We start from the raw sequence: 26,444 nt of genomic DNA, 5'->3' as shown, positions 1-26,444 counted from the left end.
TGTGGATTAAATTACAGAATTTGGTAAGTGTGTATTCTCATATATCAGCACATCCACCAGTTTAGTTCAGGAGATAAGTAACTAAAACTATGCAAGAGGCTGAATAGCCTCTTATGACAGTTTGATGCATTATTGATTTTTTTCCATTTTTATTTCCAAAACAAATTTCATTTAATTTTCATTATTTAATTCCCATCAATTCAGGCAATTCACAGACTTTTTTGGCTGTTGAATGTCTTTGTGCAGAACATATTACAGTAACCGAGTAAAAAATTCTGATATACCAATGCTTTCTCCTGCTAATTATTGGCAATTATTCTCCTAGCCCAGCGTCAGAATTACAACCAACTTAATTTTTATATATGAAGACTGGAAAAAAAAAATAAAAATTGCGGGCATAGTTATCAGTACTCAAGCATTCTAGATTACTTACTACTCACCCAAAGAAGTTATAAAGTCATAAATTTAGTTTTTGCCCCTCCATTTTAACAAAGGTTTCATAATACAAATTTTGCCTTTTCATTTCAGTTGCATTGAGAGGCTACTAGAATGCTAAAATAAAATGATCTACATTAGATTAGCCAAAAAAGCTCATTATTCATACTTTAGGCAAGCAAAGCGAGTAACTATTTTAAGCACAGTCCTGCTAGTTCTTAATAACAAAAATAATATTTCTAGGATATTTGTACACTACAGGGTAATATGAAGCAAGGCAAACTATAATAATGAAGAACGACCAATTTAAGTATATAGAAAAGAATGTATTTTTTCTGGAACTGTTCAAATATAACCCAATCAAGAAACAACTATATTCAGCCTCTAGGAACTTTAGCTAGACACATTGTTTTACATTTATATTATAACATAAGACATAATTGATATTTTCAGAAAAAAAAAAGTTTAAATTAGATGAGGAAAAGCTGCTTCAGCAGTAACTTCAAGCTGGTCCACCAGAATATAATAGTGTCTCTTAACGTATTTATTTCATATTTGGAGAAAGCAGAGTATTTCACAGAACCAAAATGGAACTGCTAGAAAAAAAGGACACTTAGCACCACTAGCACAGAGGCATTCCTTGTAAGTATATGAAATTATAACTGTATTTCAAAACATAAAATCTGACAAAACAGCGATAATAGGTTTTTCCTGCTAAGAGAACATACTACAAAATGTATTTCACTAGTCCATTCGGCCTGAGGGGCTGCAGGCTGAACAATGATCAGGCCTGATTGTATAATAGCACTGCAAAATTTGGGATCCCAAGATTTCTTTTTACCTGTAATAAACTATTGTTCAGTTCCTTCAATAATGGAATATTCTACTTGAGTCAATGACAGCAGCTCAGGCAAACAAAAGGAGTCTTTATGCTCCATCTAGACGTTGCAAGGTGCTTATTCAATTTCTTCTGCATCAGGGGCACTGTTCTTACCTAATATGTATACATTTGCTGAGTGTTATTCAGCCTTTGTTGTTTCTTACCCTCACTTGGCATTTAATTCCCAGTCCACCAGGGTATTCATGCTTGATGGCACTGATGCACATACTGAATGCTTTATTTATTTAATGGCACAGGGAATGAAGCTATAAACTGTATTAGACAATATCCTGTTTAAAGATGCCAATGGTCGGTGTTGCAGCATTACTAACCCACGTCTGCAGTGGTGAATATGTCACTGGAATTCAGAGGACAGTATATATGATTACAGATCAACACTGCAATAAGGAAAACAAGGCTTCAATTCAAAATTCCATTTAACATTTTTCAGGAATATTGTTTTACTACTGGAAGTGTTATGCATGCGTTTATGTTCTCTATCTTTTAAAGATGCCCATTAATCTTCACTGCTAGTGGCAAAGAAATTTTCCTCCAATACTACAGCCCCTACTAAAACTGCTGATACTACAGTGAAATTTCAGTAATGTCCCTGTGTAGCTATGCAGAATTGTTTTAAAGCACAGTTCTCTGCGCCTGAAGCAGTAGAGAGATGATTACAAACAACTCACGTACAATTTGACAACTAGTGAAAAAAATACTGACCTTTATTCAGTTGAATAACTTTGTAATTTATAACAATAGAAGTAACTTCACCTACATTGGTAAGTTTCAGTCTCTCTTATTTAAGGTAAGATTACCCAAACAGCAAAACTCATGAATGCTATTGAAATATGCTCTCAAAAGGTCTATTATCTAAACCCAAACAAACAATATTTAACAAAAATAATGCAGAAAGTGACCAACATAGTCGTAACTGACTGAAACCCCCACATTCAAATATACTGATTAAACTGAAATGTCATACAAATGCTAACAGGCAACTATAGCAAGAGGTATTTTAGAGGCACTTACAATTATTCTGGAAGCCTGGGACCTAAGATCCATAACAGCCTATATCATCCGTTGTTTTTAATTATGTCTTTTAAAAAAGCTCCCCTGCTGTGTTTCTGAAATACTAAATGGCCTCCACAGCTACTTGGCATAACTCATTCTAATTCATGATTACAAGATGGTATTTTTAGACTATTCCCTCTTTCCCAGCAACTACTTAAATGGAAAAAAAAAATAAGATTTTGTCTTAATTCCTATTTAAGCCATCCATTTGAGGCATAAAATTTGAAATGCAATAAATGTCAAGTCACAGAACATAACATTTACATTATGTTTCTGCAGAATTCCTAACTAAAAGAATTTTTTTAATAAGTAAGGCATGATAATTTTAATATTTGCTTTTAGGAAAAAAAATCTCATGGTAGAAGTTTTACTTGTAAGCAGGATAGGGTCAACTGGCTTAAGTTTGGTTCCAAGTTTTATTCTGCTGTACAAGGTACAGAGTTTGAAGGTTAGAATCACAATGTTAGAAGTAAAACGTTCTGCTCAATACAGTACACACTTCCTAACTGCACTTCCATGTTCAAACGCTAAAGGTTGATAGGTATATTTATCCTATAAGCCGTGAACTTTAACTATTACTACTAAGAAGGTTATGCCCTTAAGGTTCAAACAAAACACACTGGAAGACACACTTAAAAGGAAAAGATGCAACCACTTTTTGTGACCTGTCCTCTGCAGGATTACTCCCATTACACTGAGAGCCTTTTTCTTTCTTTACCTCTTCTTATTCCGAGCATACTACCGATTCTTTTTCAAAGAATACTGTCTTTAAGAATTGCATAATTTGCATAGAAGAATTACCATTGTTATCTCCCTGAGAAAAGAAGCTGCAAGGTAATGGAAAGGGAAGGGAGTAACTGAACGCTTGGGGTCATAAGGACTAAGCCTTAAACAAAGACAGAATACAGAGTATTCATGAATTTGCAACTAGTCAAAATGTGCCAAGGACTGTGTTTCCTCTCTGTAAGCTCTTTTGTGCTTCGTGTAAGCAAAAGTCAAGCCAACCTCAAAAGAAGCAGTATCTGATTTTCTGGAGTTTCTCTGATAGGATGTAGCTGGGGCTCTGTTTATCTGAAATAATGCTTGACAGCTGCATCCCCCAAGCACATGCTCCAATACAACATCCCAAGATGGGTGAAGCATGTATAACAAAATGAAACTTAAAGCAAGACAGCCGAGTCAGAGTAAATCCCTGTTTCACTGAGGTCTTTCTTGAGTGAAAGACATGGAGACTCTCTTGGTAACTCACGGAGAAACCAGCAGGTCTAGGGGGGAATACAGTGCCATTCTTTGCCTTTTTCTTTTTTTTAAACATTGATTTTGAACAGCACATTAGAAAAAAGGATGACAGAATCAATAGAATTTAAGATGTTCTTGTAATCTGGGTTTAACTTCATAGTAACACCTCTAATCAAAGGCGGGGAACCCTTTGTGGCATTTTGACATCTACATCTATCATGTGGATATGGCTTTTATTGAGCTGAATTAACAACTTTACTCAAATAATTAAAATCTAGCCACCCAGAATGTCAGAGTAAAAGTAGTTTAACACTTCATCATTCTTGTAAAAGTGTAATTTTAATCGGTGCATTATGCCAGCTGTTTTGTGGGTTTACAATAAAAGTAATCAAGCAGTAGAACAGAAAAAGAAATTGTAAAACAGCAGAAGAAATAACATCACAGTAGCCTGCCACATGTTGAAATTAGCACCAATTTTACTCCATGGAAATTAAATTCACCTATAAAACTGATAATACCTCAAAACTGTAAGCAAGGGAATACTTAAAACATCAAATCCAACCTGGGCTCTATTTTTCTCCTTAAATAAAAAGAGTCATAAAAATCTCTCATTTCCTCCCAAAAGTGGAAGTTAAAACATCATGGGTTCTATCCTTCAATTTTCTCCTCACATCCTGTTGCTTTGGAAAAATCTGATTCTCCAACTACAAATGGAATTTAAAAGACTAAGGCTGTATTTTCAAATGGCATAATCAAGCAACACCACAAAAAAAAAAAAAAAAAAAAAAAAAAAAAAAAAAAAGGTGAAAAAAACCTTTGCCTTTCATCTTTGCTGCTCCTCCCTTGTTTAGGCTAGGTGTTTTGTGGCGTGTGCTTGTTGGTGGTTTTTTTTGGCTTGTTTTTTTTTTTTCAGTGCTAGTGGATCACCCCTGCTGAATAACTGCTCAGGGTTCAGACCACATTTCTGTAGGGAGGGGGAACCTAAAGTAGAAAACAGGTCCCAGGGATGGAGAGGTGGGTAACATGCTTTTAAAGTGGTCACACTGGCTTATTTCAATCGCAAATGAGTATATCTCACATTTTTATTACACTCAGTAGTTGAAGGATTTAGTAATTTAATTAATAATTACTGAAATATAGACAAAGGAACACACTGATAATTCTCCATAATAGAGATTCCTTTGCCTTTTCCTTTCTATTGCTTGTCCTGGGGTACAAGACCATTTACACTAACAGATATGACCTTTTAAAGCGATGGAATAAGTGTGAGACAGGGCAGGCAAAGGAGATGAAAGATGATGCCAGTGCCGCAGTCATTTTATGTTAAAGGCTCTGCTTATGTGTGTAATTCATACCACTGAAGTCAGAATAATTTGAGAGCTGAGTTTTCAACAGCCTTTATAAACGATGTGTTTTGTTTCAGGAAATGTCGTCTTCACTGAAATGCTGGTAACATGTATATAATTATGTCAAAATAAAAACCACACTTTTTAAAAAACTTCAAAGCCTTAATTTTAAAAATAAGCTACATCTCAGTGACTTTTTTTTTACTACCTTGATGCCAATTATTTTGAATTTTACTGATACATATCTTTGTTTCAGCCAGGTTTTTTTCTTACTAACTGCATTAACAATGTTAACAAGAGAACCACATTTTACATGCAGATGAAAAAAAAAACCCTTCATAGCCATGTCTCTTTTTTTTTTTTTTTTTCACACTTCTCTTACAGTTTAAAATGCAGAATATATATTTCAAATTATAAGACTTGTACCACAGCAGCAGTGACCCTACATCAAAACACTTCCAAAGGGCCACGCACTGTCCCCAGATACACAGCATGGCTTCTTATTTATTTCAATAGGAGTCTTAGACAGATAAAGAAGGCAAAAACTAATAAGCACCTGGGGAAGAGATTAAATTTAACCAATTAAAAAATTAAACCCACTCACTCTTAAAGACTTCTACTTATTTTGGGAAGGTGCTGACACACTTCTCACCTCTGTAAAGTGAAAAGTAATGAGACAACTTAATTCTTTCATATTTCGATAATGCTAGCTATGCCTGGAAATTGCAGTTAAAATTTCCAGCAAGAAATTTTCACTCTTGTGACTTGGATCCATGTCTGAACAAGCACCTAGGCTGATAGAACTGAGATAACTCACAGATCAAGTTTCTAGGTTAAATTAATACACCCCTCTAGTACTCACTTTAGGCTGAGTAAGTTAACTGAATTTCATTAAGAAAATCTGGAAAGTGCTGTTTAAATTGGCAAGGAAATAGGGTAGGCTGGTGGGAGGCAGCGACTAGCAGCTGAACACATCTGCAACCTAAACTCCAAACCTTTGTAGAAATCCACAATCCTACTGGGTGAAAGGGGAAAAAAAGATACAAGAATATGAACTAAAGAATGCTCTCTTATCTGGACTGGCCACTAAACCAACATTAACTTAAATGTTTTGATGCTTCTGGGAGATTAAGAATTGCCCCAAAGGGAAACATTGCAAAATAAAATAGACATGAGTTTTAATTTTTTTTTTTTTTTTAAGTATAGACAAGCCAGAAATATAGAAGAACAGTTGAAGGGGAAATTACAGAAAATGAAGTCCTGCAGACAATGAGGAATTGAGAGGGTTCTGATCGTTCATGAGATTATTACAGCTAACAACCCAGTTCAGAGAGATACAAGATATACATCACCATTTCTAACCTCTTTAGAGCATCAACAATGTAAATAACAGTACAGACATATTGTAATCGTAGTGCTAATTCAGTTGTTTTTACTCTTTCTTTAAAAGTATATTGTGTTCATATGGCTAAGTGATTTTGTTTGTTTTGCATCAACCCCACTCAAACTGTAGAGAAAGCTGGAGTAGGTGAACAAAGGCTTTTCTCCCCCAGACACCTTCCAAATATTCCAAACCTCACAAAAATGGACTAGAGAAGCTGTAACATTTGGTTTTCATTATTTTGAGGTTCCATGTGAGAAACTCTGCATGTTACTCGTTACAAAAGTCTCTTGCACGCACTCAGTTGGCCTCAGAGGCTGCAGCTTTTCCTGCATAAGTAGCATTTTCTTTCCTCCTCCCACCCTGCAAATTGTTGCCTTGTTGCAGTCTGCCTCTTGCCAAACGGGGCACCTTGCTGCCTGTGAGACATCAGCCAGGGGAACACTTTTCTCTGGCCATAATCCCACTTGCCAGGCTGCTGCTGGCAATTAAGCAGGAAATGCATCCCAGTGCCCATGTCCTGAACACGCCCTGTACAGGTTAGGTGGGTACACATTTTTTAAAATTGAGAGGTGTGAAAGGGTCACTTCCTTGATTAGAAAACTGAAAAGAATTAAACAAAATATAAAAGCTAAAGAGTAGAGCTTCCTTCCCAAGCAAACCCCTCCTAGCTCTTGCACTTGTCTTGGTTTACTTGCAGGTTTTTGAGCTCCTCCTTTACCCACAGCTAACTTGCTTCAGAGAGAGATTCGCAGCTACATTTCTCTGTTCCTTTGTTAAGGATGGAGTCCCTCCAGGGCTGCTCACAGCACTTGCTTAGGGCTACATTCCTCTCCCTTCCATCAAAACTCTCCTATTAGGCATCTCTGCCTTTCACAATTTCCAAAACTAGTCATATCAAATTCAGCTATGGAAATTTATATTTCCCTTTTCTGCTTTCTGGAGTAAAAATTTATTTTTTTAAAAAATGCAATTAAGTAGGACACCAGTAGGACACTGCACTTCTTGAACCTGGCCATCACATTTCATTCAAATGAGATGCAAGATTCATTATAACATAGAACTTCAGATTATAAATCTCATATATTTAGAAATATTCAGCACATACATAGCTTCCATATTGCCTAAGTCTTCTTTTTTAGTGCTTTGGCACTACACTGCCTGTCCATTACTGCTTTGTACCAGTTAGGAAGTCTTGTCACTACAAAATGCAGTTCCCTCCAGCTGAAACTTAAGTGAAAGCAGTTAACAAAACAAATCTGCAATTCTGCTACAGTTGTAATAACCAATTCCTTTGTTCAGATCCACTAAGAATCAGTAACAGAAAATATGCCATGTTTAAAGATGAAAGAATACAGTCTGTGTTTCTTAAAATAGCTGATCTGTTGCCTTCTGCATGGATCCAGCCTCTTCTGCAGGGAACAGCACAACCTGAGCACAGAACGTGCCATCCCTGTGGTACCAACTGCTCACCATGTGAATAATGAAATAATAAGAAAATATGTGAGAATACTGATGGCTATATCTTGAAATAGAAGTGACCTGCACAATAATGTGCTTAAGTACTTTTTGACGTTGACAGAAAAAAGGAGATTACATGTTGACCACAGGAAAGACCTTTGATGAATGATGTATGATGAAAACAATAGAAAAGTTTGTTTCTGTAGCTCAACCTCTATCTCCTCCTACATAATCTTCAAAACAGTCATAATGATATAAAGCTGGAGAGCAAAAAGAAAGTATAAAGCCAAAAGAAACACACATTACAGTGCAAAACCTGAAAAAAACCATCCTTCAAATAATCATTATACTGGAGTCATAAGATATAGCATAGTACTAAAGGAAAGCAGTAAATTTAAATTAAAAGATATAGAAGTTGAATTTGCTTAATGTGATAAGAATTTTTATTTAGTATTTTTCTTAATTTTAAGAACTACTGTTCTTAAAATATGATGTCATAAACATTACTCATCAAATAACTTAATCTTTTTCCAATATAAAATATTCTACCATGAATATTTCCCATTTGTTTAACTTAGAGAGATGTTTTTGCATTATGAGTTTTCAAAAGGAGTTAAAAAATTGTTGTATTGTGAAAGTGTCCAGTTTTCTCTGAATTCAGGTTGTTTCTACATGATCAATCTCACAGCAAAACTTATGAAACTGCTACAACAAATATCAGAAAGACAAGAAATTGCTTCCCAGATGTCTATTCATGCCTGGACTGGGAAAGGCATTATAATGAAAATCACAGTTAAAAGGTCTGGGGCTTTACCTGGCCTGGAGGTATTCTCTGAAAAAACCTGTTTTTCCTGGTCTAGAAGTCACAGAAAGAAGTGACCCCTTGAACAAGGTAAATGAGTTCTTCAGAGGACTGGCAAAAATTTCTCGGCTCAAGATGCTTTTTGGTCTTTGCTATTTACCCATTTCCTTCAGATTAATGAACTTCAGCAAAAACAAGAGCTGGAAAATACCACTCTCACAGTCTCATTAACTATGTTTCAGGCACCTGAAATACAGGTACAATGCCTTAATGGCATCCATTAACACACTTTCAGTAACACCTAAGAACTCACAGTCTGCACCTACAATGAAGCAGCTGCCTCCATCTCTAAGTATTATCAGCACTTTAAAAAATACCTGCTCTTAAGACAGAAAACTGAAGCTTTGTGAAAACAAGGACACTGACGGGAGATTGAGAAAATAGTTTCAGAGTTAATTTGATTCATCATAAAGCAGCACTGCACATCCCCATCAATGCCTATCCACTCCCAGGGCTTGGAAACGACCCAGGCTGGAGCTGGACTGGGGCCAAGCCCCAGCTCCTGTCAGCACCGGGGCTGGGGTGCAGCAGGGCTGCAGGAGGGACACCCCAATTCCAGAGCAGGGCACAGGCTCCTGAGACTGACCCCATTGAGAAACTGGGACGCTGCAACCCCAAGCCCATGGAGCAGATTGACCTCTGCACAGAACATGCACCGGCAGTTCAGACATGCAGAAAGAGATCTCCATGACACAAAGCCTTACACCCCGAGTTTTAAGGCAGTCTGATTTGCATAGAGTAACTGCATGCTCAGGTATTTCTGCAGCCTCACTTCATTTGGGACTACAGCCTGGGGATTCTTTTTCCCTTTGGGCTGGTTTTGGGGGGGGGGCTTTTTTTTTTCCTTGGTTTTGTTGGTTAGGTGTGGGGTGTTTTTTTCTTTTATTAACAAGTTGCTATGTAACACCTTATGAGTGCTAGTAAATATTGAAAACTATAGGCAAGAAATAAAACAAATGTAAAGGTGCAACTACTAATAAAATTGTCTTGGGCAAATATATCTAACTGAGATGCTCAGTTCCCTCAGATTCATGAGTAAACAATATGAATTTTAGCCTATATAGAATGCTTAAGAATGAAAACTGTAACTCCTATAAGAAGGGTGGAAAAATGTAAGGAGAAATCATGAACAAACAGATGTTGCACTTATTCACAGTAAGGAATGTTGTACACAGCAATAAAGAACCCTAAAAGCGCAATTGGATGACAGCAACGTTTCAGAAGTTTCTCTGGATTCATTTTGGTAAATATCAGGTAAGGGGAGGGATAATTTAGCTGTCTGAATTACTGGATTATGAATTAAATGGCTCCTTTTAACATTCTGTACTCAAACCACAGTCCTATTAAATGTAAGGCTCTAATGTGAATTTTTGAAGAACGAGAAAATATTATCAGTTCTGCAAGTGATTAAGTCTAGCCCAAAAAGAACACGCAAGGCAAATGCTTTGGAAAGCCTGCCTTTTTGTATAAATGACAGATCAAAGTGTTATTAGTAAAATTATATAATCCTGTTAAACTGGATCCTGGAAAAGGAGTACTGAAAGGCAATTTAGACTCTACCACTTCCTTAAACCACCACGTTTTATTTACTTTAACTTGCAGGTCCTTGCAAAACTCTCACTAACATGTACATTCTTTTCTTGCCACTGAAATCACAAAACAGGACAATCAGGTTTGTTATCACAAACCCCTCAAACATAACACACACATGCACACATTTTTCTTGGGCTGTGCAATAGCAGTCTTCTGCTTTTCACACAAACTTTAAAAGGAGAGAAATTCTCACAAATTTATCTTCTGTTCTTCACTGAAGACTTACAAAAAAAAGAGAGAGAGAAAAAACCTTCATGCACAGATGGATGGAGATTTCTTACATGTTCTGCAGTCTGTATTTGTCACCACAGGACCACCTGCAGTCCTGCACTGTCCAGATAGGTGTTCTCAAAAACACCTGGGTAAGCTGTTTGCCCAAGGACTGTGTGCTGGGGATGAGGTAATTAGCAAATGAAACTATTCCTAGCACTCCTCCTTCAACATTAAGTGCAGAGCTGCAGCAGCAAGCTGGCACCTGGTACAGGGAAATGCTAGATGTGATCATTTCAATTTACACATTCAGCACTACATCCCATATGCTTGTCAATGTGAAAGTGTCAGTGATAACAGAGATACCCTAAGAAACTGCTCTGTTGAAATGCTGACATGAAGTTTTTATGTATGAAACAGACCCTCTACTCTGGACCATCTGTAGCTTCTTCTTTTTCTCATGGGGCATGTGTTGGCCATAAAATCTTTCCATTAAAAATATATATTAAAAAAAAAGCTCGAGTTTAAAGGGACAATTAGAAGCCCTTAAACATCGTAAACCAAATTTATATATAAAAGTAGTTTTTATATGAATACACTACTTGCTCAGCAAGAATAAAATAAAAATGCTGAGCAGAAAAAGTTTGCTGCAATTAGATATAGCAAAATTAAAGGCAAGTATCTGGCACTATGACATGTACCAATATATAAAATTAAACAAACTAGCAAATTACAACTGCTTTTGTCTCTTGACTCTTTGGTATGTTTTTCCATGCCTGTGTTCTGAAGACATCTTAAACTCACAGGTGTTTTTTCCAAAATGCTTTCCAATGATTTCACAACCAGAAATTTCTTAAGTACAACAAAAGTAGGAAGCTTATTTTGTGTAAGAAGTGATGAGTTTGCTGAATTAAGTGACTGACTACGGCTAAGGAAGACAATGCAGAGAAGCAGAATGATTTCCTCTGCACAGCTGAGGTCTGTGAGGTGGAGTCGATCACCAGAAAAGGATGATGGAGAGGGTGGAGGGAGAGAACAGGATGGCAAAATTTACAAGGCAGCAGTATTATTTACTATACTCCTTAAATGATCTGAAAATGCATTGAGAAATGAGAGATGGAAAAACATGTTCTGTGATAATGTCTTTAAAAAGTAAAGTTGACAAAAGACAAGGAGATTCATGGCCACAGTAATACACTCCAAAACCCAAAATTAAAACTTAAATACTTCTTTAAAATCCTAAGATATGAGTAAGGAAATATCTACTGGTACTCAATGACAGTGGATAATTAAGAAATGTGCACTGTAAGCAGGCTATTTTGTGCATTTAAATATTTCGGCATCTTCCTCTGATACTTCCAGTACTGACTACCAGTCAAAGAAAAAAATCTGAAGGACTGAGATGTAAGGCAATTCCTGTTCCAGTAAAAGTAAATGCACCCTTAAAATCCCTAAAGTAGTCTTGAAAAGGCTAGTTTACCTGGAAAATGAACCCTTTGGAAAAATCTTGTTTCCCTCCTCAGGACAGAAATCAGATGCACGTCTGGATCTACCCAACCACACCCTTATAAAGACAATTGGCCTGCCTTCATATTTGCCATTGTAAACCCTTGCAGACAATTTGAGATACCCTTCACCATCTTCATAACTGAATCAAGGAGAATCAGGTTCTAGATACTCTGACTTTAAATGACATGGCCCCACAAAGGAACATTAATCACATCAAGTGTCAAACTGGTACTGTATTCTAACAAAGAATGGCACATTTTAGACCAGTTCTCTGTCTTGAAAAGAAAATGCCCATTCAGCTGGCACAATGGTTTCCCAAGCTTCAGTGGATGCACAGATCTCACTGGTTTTTCATCTGTTTAAGGGTGAAGCCCTCTGACAGCTCCACCATGACCTACACCTCTCCCAGTTGTCAAATGTCTGGGGGACATGGTTCAGGGAAGAGGCTGGGGGAAAGTTGTTCCTAAAAAAGAAAGAAAGGCTGTCTCTTGCCGGTCCTACCTCCTGCACCAGTCCATCACAAGTGTGCCAGGGAGGCCACAAGGGAGCTGATGGAGTGACAGAGCAGGAGTCAACACTTTCTCCCACCATCAGATGGAAAGGTGCAGCTCAGAGTGCCGAGGCTCGCCCCGAGGTGTGCCTGTACCCTCGGTGGGCTCAGCTCCCCAGGCAGGAACATCCCCCTGCCCAGCTGCACTGGAGGCACGGCAGCCTCGCCCTTGCCGGGCTTTCCAAGGCACACTGCCTACTGCAAACATCTTCTGATAATTAAATCTTAACACTTCCACTTTGGAAAGCAAACACCAGAGACAGAGAAGCTGTACACATCTCCCCATGCTCCAGAGACTTTTCTAAATAACTTGTCAGCAGTACTAATTGAAAGTGGGTAACATTAATACGTTAACGGCAAACACATGGTCAAAAATATAAATTTTCCATAAAAATCTGGAATTTGTCAAGAAGGAAGAAAGGGATGCATGAGCATTTATTATTGCCTGATTTTATTGTTTTAAGCATTTGTTTGGGATCTAATTTAGAAATTGCTGTTATACATTTTAATCATGCATTTTATGAGTGGTTTTTTTTCCTCCCTTTAAACAGCATCAAAGGCTTCCATTAACCTCATCAGGGGCACTCCAAGTTCTGACCTCCTAAACACAACAAACACAACTGCAGTGCTTCTCCTGAAGTATCTGACTGTAAGGTCTAGGTGTATATTCAAGTGACACAGGCAGAGCTGACAGTTCTAAAAACAGACTTAATAGTTTAGGTTGGAGACACGCTATTGTGTTGTCAGCAGGTTACTCTTGCAACCTTCAATATTTTGGTTGAGGAAACTAAAAAAGTTGAGCTTTAAAAATGGAGGGAAAACAAAATTAAGCATTCTAAATCTAGGGAAGTTAGTCTACTATTATCAAAAGGAGACACCTACTTATGCTGCAGATCTAATTTAGGAGGCATGACTTTATAAATGCTCAAGGAATAAAAAGGAAATTTTAACTGAGATTATGTGTTCACACTGTCAAAATATATATTTTTATATCTATATCTATCTATATAGGCATAAAACTACCCAGGTTTAAGCTCTAACTATGCAGGTAATTTGTTGAAAAATTAATTCCCAATGAAGGCTATATATGTGTGTGGGCATTAAAATGGGAATTGGTTCCAGAGGCTTTTATTCCAATGTCTCCTTCACTTTTAATTCCCTCAGGTTATCTTAAGAATGTAGCATAATTGAGAACTATTTTCATGGAACAGTAATTCTAAATAAGTGGGATGTTGGAGATGAATTGCATGTCTAAAAATTATTCTATGTCTAAAACATGAACTATCACACAATGAAGATAGCATCTTTTGCCTATTTAAATGCTTAACTGGTATAAATAAATACATACTAAAAAGTCCTTCTGTGAACAAACTTTTTAGTTATCAAGCTTCTAGAAATATCCATGCAGGCAAAACCAAGGTACCACAAAAATACACACTGTCTTTTTACTACTGAGATATTGTTAATACTCCAGACAACTGCTTGTGAGCAGTTAACTAACACCACGCTATCTAGATATAAACATGTTGCCAAAAATTCGCAAAATCTTAAATTAAATTCTCAAAATCTTCAATTAAATTCTCAAAATCTTCAATTAATTAAATTTCCTTGTGTTATTTCTTCATAGTGCCATTGGTAACAATTCACTGGCCCTTATCAAACAAGAGTTCCCATTTTCTATCATTCCATTTTTACCTGCCTAATCAGTTGAACAAAAGTACTTTATGTAAAATGATTCCTTTAGTTGCCTTAGCTACAAATCCCTGCAGTATTGTATAATTGAAATCTACTCACGTAAGTTAGGAATAATTAGGACCCAAAATTAAGCCAAACACAAAGTTAATTCAAATAGTCAGCTGCTGTCATTTAAATGGTTACAGAGTTTTATTGTTGCTTAACATCCTTGAACGCTTCTAAATGCACCTTGTTTTTTTCCTGTTACAACCTTATCCCTTACTCCAGATGGAAAGAGGATCAAGAGAAATAATTCTGAGTATGTCATAATCATTCATACCTTGACCAAAGATTTTCTTTACTAGTTTTTCCCAGCTATTGTCACTAGATTTGTATATTTTATTTTTAATCAGCCATATAAAAAAAGGGAATAAAAGAATCAAGACAGATGAGGCTCTGAGATAAATAAAGTCAGAATCACTGAGTCTGTTACAAATAATATTAACATGATGACAAATTTTTAACAGCAAATATTCAGAAGTCTCACTTCATACTTCAAAAAACCTTTTGTGTAAAAAGAAGGCGACACATTTCGAAATTCAGTTTAAATGGATCCACAACATATCCTAAGAGCTAGAAAATAATGCATCAAAGAGATAAGACTAAATATCATAACAGGAATTGTTCTCAGGACTGAGTCAGGATTCTGCTGATTTATCAGCGTGAAATTTGAAATAATTTGTACTGCAAAATAGTTGTTATATTGTTACATATGAAGCATTAAATAATTGCTACATTAATAGATGACTTTGTAACCAGTAAAGGAAAGACTGCTGGTTAGATGTATTTCTGACTGTTTTTCTGTGGGCACTCAGTTCACACTGCCGAACAAAACACTGTATCATAAATCCTTCAAGACAGTTTACACATGGATGACTTCCAGCCTCTCGTATTGTGAGTTTTTAAAAATGTACACGTACTTTTTATATATAGGAAGATCTATATACATATTTAGATCTTCAGACTTGCATAAAGATAGGGAAGATTACTGAGCAGTATTTGAATTGAAGGCCTAAACCAATCAGTTTATGCATGATATAGTATGCTGATAGATTTTTTTTTTTTTTTCCCAGCTGGTGCATTAATACATGAAGTGATGTTTTGTGGACCCTATCCATCTTTATGGGTAATAATCCACATCACAAACCACCCGTTTGCCCTCTAGTACTTTCCATGCTTCACTCTTCATGCATGCCAGTTTCATCTGTTGCAAATTAAATGATGCAAAAGCATAAGCAACAAACTGTTCAGTTTTGTTTACTAAAAGCATATTTATCTTAAGCCACTAAAAAGCATGATCAGTCCTCAGCCAGAAACCCAGACTTTTCCAATAGACTCTCAGCGGCAAATGTTACAACGTTGCAGAATAAATAGCAACTTAATTCTTAAAGTAACATTTTGCAGTTAGAGGCAATTCACAAACCTAAGGAAATGAACCAGGGTGGCTCCATGGGAGAACTACAGCGGAAGGCAGATCCAGTCACAGGCATAGGATCAGCGGCAAACAGGAAAACCTGACTGAAGCTCATTCAAAAGATGGCTAAAACAGAAGCGATATGGAACGGCACTGAAGCCTGTTAAAGGCAAACATTTCCCATTGCTTTTCCAACTGAAAGTGCAGCACACAGGCGAATCTGGTTTCAGTGTCAACTTCCTCTCAGGTTTCCTAAACGAATTACCTAATTCAAATTTAACAAGAAAATTGCTCCAACAGCACCTTGCATTAATTGTACTTTCTGCTGGAAGAGAACAAAACTACCTAACTCCTGAGAGAGACATCAAGATCCCCGACAAGGGAGAACACAAAAGCCAGCCTTCCTTCCATCGTCAGGATCCCTCATAAAACTCGCTGAGTGCTGTATCCAACAACTGAAAGTTATGTGGTCCCCCTGGGCTTCTCACATGTATGGGTTGCTCAGGCAACAGATGAAAAAAAATTCATTTTGCTTCCCAACTAGTCTCCCCCACACATCTTTTATACACCGAGAAAACATCAGGATTATTACACTAGGATAAATTGAGAAAACAAAAAGAATCAAACATTCACAACCACCTGGACTGTTCCAGGCTCAGAAGGAACAACCAGGGAATCTCCTCTACCACTGCCAACACCGTCATGTACACTTACAGGGGTTACCTTAATGTCACTGGGACGTGGATGAATTGTCTCCATGACTGAAAGAAGGAGCCATAAGCAGAGCTAACATTCATTCAGCTCCATTTCTTTATACTTCAAATGAAGCAAGGAGGTAGAGATTATAGAAACACACAGAGCTTTAGCACAGTTGGGTTTTGAAAGCCAAAGGAGTAGTTTGAGAGTCTTTTGGGAATGGCAGAAATTTGGAACACCTCACACACAAAAGGATTTTTTCAGCTCCTACTATCAAAAAGAACTGCATATTCAATTTACCATACTATATCTGTGGATTTGAGGTATAGCTCATCTACAGAGGCACACATAGAAAATATGTCCTGTGTTAAAAACATAAAAAAATTAGTATTCCTGGAAAAAAAAAAAAGAATGATTGGAAAAGTATCCAGCATTCCTGAGTTTCATTTAAAATATCAACACAAACATAATAAACAACCAAACAAAAGATCAAAAGGAGCAACTGTAAATATTCTTCTACAAAAACAAAATTGATGAACAAAACTGACACTAGTTAACCATTGCAAAAGGTCAGACAATTTTTAAGTGTGTCTTTGCCATTGTTAGGAGCTCCTATACTGTTAAGTGCCTTTACACCCAGAGTACGGATGGAGAAACCAAGAATTTCTCTCTGTGAATAGTTTTATCTCCTCTTCCTCATGTGACACAACTTGGAACGCTAGCACAAACATGGAAGTGGGCACATACATGAAACATATTTTAGAGCTGTTTGTGTAAGTAGTTTTTCTGTTGTGCCCACTTCCTACATATGCTTCCTGCTATCAAGACATCCATCCATGCAATATACAATTAGCACAGACTATTACTTTCTGTGCCATTTACTCACAGAGGTGGACCATGAGCATCAATGGATCTACTTGCAAATATAAAACCCATTATGTGCTTCTAGAACTTGGCAACAAATATTAAATCTAAAATCATTATACTTTATGATAATTTTTATAATCTGATCATAAGAACACTAAATGCAATAAGAAAGCCAGTGCTGAAGCATTCATTGATTGTCAGATGCTTCAGGCACTTATACTTACATTTTATACTTTGACCTGAAAGTGCAACATTAAACAATGTTAAATCTATATAAAAAGCCTTGTTACTAAGATAAGCAGCATTCTTCCACATTACAAAAAACAAAAATGAAAATAATTAAAGATTATTAAAATGCAAGTCAGTAAAAAATAAGTTATATGTTTTCCCATATTTAGTAATAGAATACTAATAAAGCCTGTTTGATTTTTAAAAGACATGTCCAAATTCTGCTACCATAGTCCTGCAAAGGCCCCTTTATCATAAACTAATCTAAAGTATTCCCAGATTCACATTTTACAAAAGAAAAGCCCCTTAGGCAATGCTGTCAGTGCAGGTCAGCTGAAGGTTAAATAAACCCCCTCTCATTGCACTGGTCATAAGCACAGCTCACCTCACACACTGAGACCCACCAAGGTTACAGCAACTAAAGACAGTAAACTCCAGTAGCAGCTTAGAGGGCTCTAAAAAGACAGCATCTGCCCTTAGCACAACACACTGCACTTCTACCATTTTACACACTACAGGGTTTTTTTCTTCTGAGCACAGAGCCCAAGAATATGCAAAATCTCCCCTCAAAAAGGAGAATGTTTTTCAGTAACTGAGAAGTCAGTATATCAAAATAGTAATATTATTACTCATCTCATAGTAATTATGCATTTAAACATTTTTCTTTGCTTAAATTGTAAGACTCCTACATTAATACTTCCTAGCAAATTTTCATTTAAATTTAAGCACAGTATTTCAAATGGTTCTTCCTGAATCCTTTTACATGGTTCTTCCACATTTTGAAATACTGGTGGTTTTGCTTTGGTTTCAGAAATGTAATGTTACAGCATAGAATCCTGCAGACCTCACTACTCTGGGAGTATACAAAAGGTTATTCACTGCCAGCATGTTAAAGTTTCTGGGCAGTTTGTCAGTCTCTTTTTCCTGGAAATGCAGTTGAAAAGCTTAACAGACATTCTTCTTTAAGAAGAAGTTTGGTCTTGCTGTTTAGATCAATTTTCTTTTTAGAAGATATGTTGGGCCTCCTCCAGAAAAGAAGAGAGAGATGTCCCAGATAAGTATGCACCAGAAAGTCCCACTGAAAAGTGACATGATCTTTCAGGACAGAAAACAGGATCCAGAGCAGCAGCTGCTTTCTTCAGAAAAATTCTGCATAATCTGCATTAATCAATTAAGAAAAAATATATTTGCCAAAGAACCATATATCAGATCATATATATGATATATGATATATACCATATATCATATCAGGTATACATGATATAAATGAAGATAGCATTAAGCTAATTAGTAAGTGATCCTCCAAAGGGTGGGAAATTGTGGTGTGGCCTTAACATGCTGGGTGTTCTTGTGGATGCTTTGCAACCTCTGTACACCACGTGGTTCCTACTAACTGGGTGCCTGACAGAGACCTCACTGTGATAAATTCCATGGCTAGAAATTAAATCAGTGCTCCTATTTGCTCTGGTATGACTCTGTAATGGATTTCACTCTTTGCAGAACCTAAATCCACTAATTAACAGAAGTTGATTTCTACTCAAGTCCATGGTACGAGTTTTTTATAATTATTATCCTGGGCGAAGTCCTACTAATACTCCTAGTAAGCATGTAGGAAAGCTGATGTGCTTTTACAGTTTGTTCAGTACCTGTGCTATGTGCCTTAGACACTCCATGTCTGAGTGGTTTGACACGAAGCTGAAGTGCTGAAGTAATACACTAAAATAGCAAATATCTTTGTAGTGGCCCAAAGTACATTATCTGTATTTAGCATTTTCTTTAGTAAATGCACTAACATTGAATATGCACTTAGAACTGCTTCCAATTCAGCACTCAGCTCTTTGGCTGGCATAACTGGAATTTAGAGGAATATATCCTTTTCAGTGTAATGATCATTAAAGCAAACATTCAGAAGCAAAGACAAGCTGGTTTTCTTTAAATAACATTAATTCCATTTAGGAAAACAAAATTAAATAGATATGAAAGCATGCTGCTTCTTCCTTTGGACAAAGCATAGATAATAATTCATAATAAAATGGATTTAAATTGTATTAAACCTTGGTTAAAATAGAGTTTTAGCAAAGAAAATTATTTCAGTGCTTCCAAGGCACTTGTGCTTTTCAAGCAGCAGAAGCGAATAAAAACAAGCAGCATCAAAAGCTAGTCAAAAAGGTGGACTTTGTAAGCAAGATAAAGCTTAAAGTACCGAAACCGGCACTGTCCAAAAACCAATCTTCACCAGAATGCTTAGCTCTGACATCTTTTTTTATATGCATATTAGTGTATCTGTCCTAACTTGCTTGAAGAGAAACCAATAATATGTATAATATGGTTTTTACTCTGCTTTGCTATGGAAACAAGACGTGTGATCTCACTCTCTGGCTTTCTGTATTTTCTCGGATAATTTTTAACTTGTTAGATGATTTCACCTAATTAGGAAGGGGGGGAAATGAGGGGAAAAAAATGAGATGGTGTCAAAAGTAATTAACTTCCTAGAGTTTGTAGGAAACAGGTAAGTAAAGGTGTGGGACTCAACTGCATGGGACTGAGCAGGAAGGCTCTCCTGATGGTGTGGGACAGACAGGGGGTGGGACAGATAAGGACGTTGGATAGACATGGGCTCTGGCACAGTGCAGAGGGAGCTCTGCTCTGCCCCAAGTCCCCAGGCCAGGCCACACAGGGCCACCTGCCCAAGGCTGAGCCAAACTGCTTCCCAAGGTAGTCCCTTTATTCTGCCTTTTGCAATAGAACTGTAGTTTGAAAGACGTGCCTATGTAGAACGTGCTACAAAAAGGGACAGAAAAATAACCTTCAGAAATGAGATTAATAATACTTCAGCTCATGATCTGAGCTTTTCATTCCTTCTTCCAGCCTTCTCTCTTCCTCATTTAGGGCTGCACTGCTTGCTGTTGATGGCAGTAACGATGAACACAACAATATCGACTTGCTGTTGATCAGAGGTACCAGCACTGTATCATAATTCAGTGTGGTTTTACTGTCCAGCTGTCAGCACTTGTCTGTTCCAGGTGCATTTCACCTGAAGGAAAGAATTGTTTCAAAAGCTATCCTATCTAGACTGCATAGCCAGGAAAAAAAGAAAAGCAAAACCAAGACCTTATCTCAAGATACGATTCCTGTTTGGATAGGCAACGCTAAAAGAAAATTACAGCCTTCGTATAACTGTGCCTGCTTGCTAATTCCCTGGTGAGTTAAAGTTCCCTGTGAGAGTAATAAAGCCTTTTCTTGATTGGAAAATGTTTCATTATATGAATAAATGAATCACTTGTCCACATCTAGGATCATTCCCCAGCCCCCCCTCCCATTAAACTGCACAGAAACATTAAAACGTAACAGCAGGGAATTCAGCCAGGTTTTATCTCCCCCAGTAACTGCAACAACCTTCATGTACACATCAGATTTCTATACAAAACCCTACACTCCAAGCAGTGGAATTAAAGATTTTCTTATTTCTAAGCAAAAGTTAGATGCTCTTATTTTAACCTTTGTTCATGTTCGTACTTCCAGGCATGAAGTGCTACTAAAGCATGTTATACTTGGCATCTCTTATTACTGAAGCAGAAGGCAATGTAATTTTGTGAGAAAGTGTAATAATGCAGTATTCATTTTTCTTCTGTGGCTGGAAGCCAACTCTATATTAATATTCATTTGCAGTATACAGAGCCACAGTATTTCATTTATTTTAAGAATTTACAATTAATTTGGTATGATTGTGTTATCTGCTCCCAATTTCCTTCCCTGTTTCTTTTAGCTGAAAAAGCAGCTCTTGTATAGACTTTAAAAAAGTAAATTCACAACGGAAGCATCAAAAGATTGCTACTGGCTACTAAAAGCAAGAAAAACAGGGACAGAACAAAATGAACTTGAAATATTACAGATGACAATGAAAATTAACTTTCTGCAAATGGCAAAAATTCAGTCTGCAGAAGTTCTCAGTTGACTTTTTCCCTTCCAAACTCAGCAGATAAAATATTTTAAAAGATTTTAAAAGATTTACAGCCTGCAGTTTGCAACTGTAACCAAACCACATAAAGCTGTTTCTCTGTTTTTCCTTTCTGCTTTCAAATGTTTTCAACCATCACACAGTATTAAACTGCAAGTACCTGAATGTTTGTAAAATACATTAAGAAGAGAAATTTGAAACAATTGCAATAATAATAATAATGATAATAATGATAATAATGATAATAATGATAATAATAATAATAATAATAATAACAACAAATTCTTAGTGTTTCAAAACTTCAGAAAAAAACCCATAGATAAATGTGTCAACTTTCTATACATTAGGTTTCACCTAGTGCAACTACTTCTGCAATGTAAGTGCATTTATAATTAGCACCAGTTATTACCAAACCAGCCAGTCATAAAGTTTTTAACTCCAACCTTCTAATCCACATTTACTTTTCTTACCTATGAAAGAGGCTGGAAAGCATTTCCCCTTCCTTTCCTGTACAGGTAAGATTAAGAGCCAGGTCCACAGCTGGGACAGACACGGAGGGGCAGCGAGTGCAGCAGCTCCTGGATGAGGAGTCCCACCAGGGATGAAACCATCCGAGATCTGCACTGGGAAGCACCAGGGTTCTACCACATCCTGGCAACACTGAAGGAGGGGAGGGATGGCAAACTGACAGTGGGAGCTATTTCAGTGAAATGAGACTTCCCCAAGCTCAGACACTGCTGTGAAGGCTCCGAGGACACGCTCCCTGAGAGATGTGTATGTTCACACATGAAGAGGAAAAACCTATCTCAGCAAAGCTCGTCTGTCAGCACAACCCGAGCTCTGCAAGTCTAGAAAGGAAGCTTACGAAATTACACAGTGAGCGTGGAAGCCTGCATAAAATATTTGAATTTTTAATCTTGCGTTTTGTCATTTTTAGGGACTTTTTATTTATATAATAGTTACTTTTTACTTATACAAATTCAGGAAAAAAGAGACAGGGAGGCAGAGTAGCTTTTCAGAAGGATTTCTAAAAATCTGGCCTTAAAATTCAAGGAATTTCGACAGAGTAAGGTGCATATTTGTTTTAAAAACTGGTTAGATCATGACAAAGATGCAGCAAGGAAGTCTATATATTATCTAGTCTATATACATCAATTATTGAATAATGTGAGATGGCATGGAGATGCTGTTTTATTACTAAACTAATCTTTTCACCTGCAATCGACTCAATCAAAATGCTTACACCCAAAAATAGCCTCAAATTCTATATGAATATTTTTAATTAAGAATTCATAAGTCATGTTTTCCTTTTCATTCATTTGTCTTCCTGTTTACTGAAAGGGCCAGAAGAACAGCTGTGGAGACAGACTAACTGGATGAAGTATAGTTTATGAAAAAAAAACAGATCAAGAATAGACAATGCATCTTCTTTAAAAAATCTTTTTCCTTCCTCATCTCTTTAATCTAACAGCTATTTTAAATACATTTGATAGCAGTGAAGTATTCTTCCTTTTTCTAAAATAAGCAAAAATATTTTCAAGTAGATGCTATTTCTGTATGAACTTCGAGTTTTATTTCCTGAAATTTAACTTGCATAGCACTAATATTAATGAAGTATTTGCCATTTCGTTTTCAGAGAGCCAAATTAGAAAAGTAAAATGAGTATTTCATTTAGTTGTTTTATATCACATTTAACATATCCATACATTTCTTCTAAATGGTTGTGCAATGAGAATAGAAAAGAAAGGATAAACAGGAAGAATCCCAAAATAAGACACCTACCAGTCAAGGCTATTAATACTTCCCTTGCCTGAAGATTGCCTTTCAATTTCAACACATAACACTATCAAACCTAAAACCCCCTATTTTCTTCTTTTCTTCTTTGAAAAGGGACAAATTGAGTCTTACAAATTAAACCTAGAATATGCTACAGATACATTTCATTTCTCATCCTCAAACTTCAAGTTATCTAACAGAAATTAATTGTACAGTCCATTTAACTCATCAGCAAACCCAAGCAAAAAATAAACTAAGGCTTACCTTCAGTACACTGCAGGAAGCTGATAATGAGCAGAAACCAAAAACTTCGCATTCTGCAGCCAGAAGACACCATTATTGATCCCTGTAAGAATTTTCTTTGTATTCCTTAACGAATCCAGTTATAAAAGCCCAGCATCATCGAAACCAGTGGTCTGCATTATTCATCTTCATACCTGGAATAGCAGAGGATTTGGAAGAAAAGGAGAAAAAAAAATCTGTCAGTACCTGAACACCAATAATTTGGATCAACAAATTTTACTTCATATGAAGACAGAAATTTTTAGTAAAAACTGAGAGTACACCTGCACTGTAGCTGGGAATTCGGCAGGGTTTTGGGATGCAATATCTCAAGGTCAATGATCGCCAAGCACAACGCCAAATAATGCTACATGTTAAAGTTGAAAGCATGACTTGTGTTGATGCATTTGCACTAAACACACCAAAAAAAAACAAAAAAAAAACAAACAAAAAAACCCAAACAAACAAACAAAAAAAAACAACCAAAAAAACCAAAACCAACAGGAGAACATTTGCACCGGATATTAGAAACTGGACCTGTAGATGAGTTGGCTAAGCTTTTCTGACTCCACAAATCTGACACAACCTGCATTTCTCTATCTCAAAGAACCACAGTAAAATTAATTCTAGGGCACTACCATATTTCTTGGGGATTTGAAACTTGAGGTGACTGAGAACAACACAGCAACTCCTCTCAGTGGGAAGGCTGAGCAGGTCTCCTGAACGTGCTCCCTTGCCATGGTTCAGGCATTCCCTTCATGCTACACAAAGATTGCTCTCCTTGGATGAGAGAGGCAGTAACAGCTGCTTCGCTGCCAAAATACCCTGCCTGGTGAGGCAGCCTCTTCATATGACTGCACAGTTAGCTGTATTTCTACATAATAAACATCTTCAGAGAAAAGGAAATAAACAATGGATGAGACCTTCTCCTGTCCTTAGCCTCGGACAAGATTTGTCTCCTACTGAGAAACAGGGACTGAACTACTCCTGTAAACGATGTACCAAAGGAAGAATTCTTAAAGCTATCATTTGCATTTGAAAAATATAATTACAGTGATAGAGTGCAGTAGCTGTGGTAGAAGATTTGACAGCAGAGTGCTCCCTTTTGCTAATGACTCTATTCTCTCACCAGCCAGCTGAGTAACTACACACATCCTCTTCCATATCTCACTGTGTGAAGCTAGGTCATGCTTCAGCCCCGACCATTAGAGTTTGGGAAGCTAGAGAAAAATTAACATCCATAGAAGAACAGATTATTTTTAAGTAGAAAGCTGGCTCTACATATTACAGATATGTGAAACACTGAACACTGCAGCCATCATAGATGCAGAGGGCTGAGCCCAGTGTCACATTGGCTTGGCCTTTCCAGGACGAACGACAGGACTGCATGATGTATTGCTGAGATATCTGAAAGTAATGTTACTTTAAAACCGTGTAACAATGACTGTGTAAAAATTTAAGTGGCAGGATCTAAGGGCCACTTCTGATTCTTATGAGTCCTAGAGCATGTTAAGGGCTTTAAAAATACTTTCACCCTTTAGGCAAGGAGAAGCGGAAAGGATGAAGAGCCCAAAATGCCAGATACAGAAATTCTATGAAAAGTTGATAATTTTTAGAAGTAGAAAGTGTATATTAGTCAACGTTAATCATAAGCAATTATAAAGTTTGTTCCTGAGCACACAAACAGCAATAAGACTGACACTCACTTTTTTCACACAAGGAGAGAAAGATGGGAATTAACAGAAAACATTATGGAACAATTTCTCTGGGTATCAATGAAGGCAGTGTACCTGTGGAGATTATTAAATAGCCAAGCAGGTTTCTTTACTTGGCTCCTCTTTAAGAGAACTGGAGACATCCCTCTCACAACACAAATATGCTTGCAATTCCTTACACAGGGAAATAAAAACTGACATCTGTGGCCATATGATTTTATGTTTATTGATACATAAAAACAAACCCTTTTTTTTCAATTTCCAACTATAGACAGGTGCTCTTCAGTCACAGGCACTTTTTTCTCCCACATATTTCAACAAGAAGCAGGCAACAGCAAACCAAGCGCAGGACGGGCAGAGCGTGGCTCTCCCTGGCATGCACTCACTTGCCCTGAGGTACAAGGTGTGACCTAAATTTAGATGGTGACACAGGACAACCCCGAAGTGGTTATGAAGAGACAGTCACATTCCTGCTCTGGATCTTTTACTAGTCTGCAAAGTCCACAAAGGATGCACTGCATTCAGCAGAAATTAAAATTGCAAAGGAGCTCCTGCTGAGTTAAGAAGAAAAAATTGCCACCATGATCTCCAAAAAGAAACCCTGGAGATAGTTCAGCTAGAAGCTTGGGAAGAGTTTGGATTAATATTTCACCTGTAGCACCCAAAGGAAAAATCGTAAAACTATTTCACACACACTACAGACTAATCAGTGTAATTTCAGTAAGCAATCAGCAATAATCCAAGAGAATAGATGATGAATAATAATGGCTAAAAGTGAAATTGAATCAGCTTTCTGATTGCTCCCAGTCTGTCCAGAAGATTTGGAACTCCTGAGACTCAAGTTTTATTATTATTTCTATAACATATCACTGCACTCACAGGTTTTGAGATACCTTTCTTCAGCATCAACTGGACAGTGACATCCCTGTGCTTTATCATCCTCAAAGTCATCATTTCCTTGTAGGCCTTTTTAAATTGGAGGGGAGAGGAAAGAGTTATGTCAAAAATAAAACCAATAATCAAAGCATCACTTGCAGTAAGACCTAACATCTCCCAAGGAAATAGTTGCAAAATGTATGCCAAACGCTTCACCTTTAATTTTTTTCAATTGAGTAAGAGTTCTTGACCTTCTAAACTGACTTAGTAACTTTTATAAGGACCTACAGTTTCTGAAAATATATTGATGCCTTTGTAACACCAAAACCAGCAGAAACTATTCAATTGAGACGAAATT

The 26,444-nt window shown here is 36.9% G+C and overlaps 1 protein-coding gene across 5 annotated transcripts in view; it reads right to left on the bottom strand.

Moving 5' to 3' along the window:
- The window catches only part of ADGRL2 (adhesion G protein-coupled receptor L2), a 124,810-nt gene extending 101,164 nt beyond the window's left edge, over positions 1-23,646 (bottom strand). For all 5 annotated transcript variants that reach the window (XM_066325113.1, XM_066325115.1, XM_066325114.1 and 2 more), the window contains exon 1: positions 23,478-23,646. In XM_066325113.1, coding sequence (XP_066181210.1) covers positions 23,478-23,550 — 73 coding nt within the window. In that variant the 5' untranslated portion in view covers positions 23,551-23,646. The remainder of the gene's footprint in view (positions 1-23,477) is intronic.
- Positions 23,647-26,444: the final 2,798 nt, after the last annotated feature.

This window comes from Sylvia atricapilla, chromosome 9 (assembly GCF_009819655.1).
Source record: "Sylvia atricapilla isolate bSylAtr1 chromosome 9, bSylAtr1.pri, whole genome shotgun sequence".
Classification (NCBI taxonomy): domain Eukaryota; kingdom Metazoa; phylum Chordata; class Aves; order Passeriformes; family Sylviidae; genus Sylvia; species Sylvia atricapilla.
This window is presented reverse-complemented; position numbering and strand designations above follow the sequence as displayed.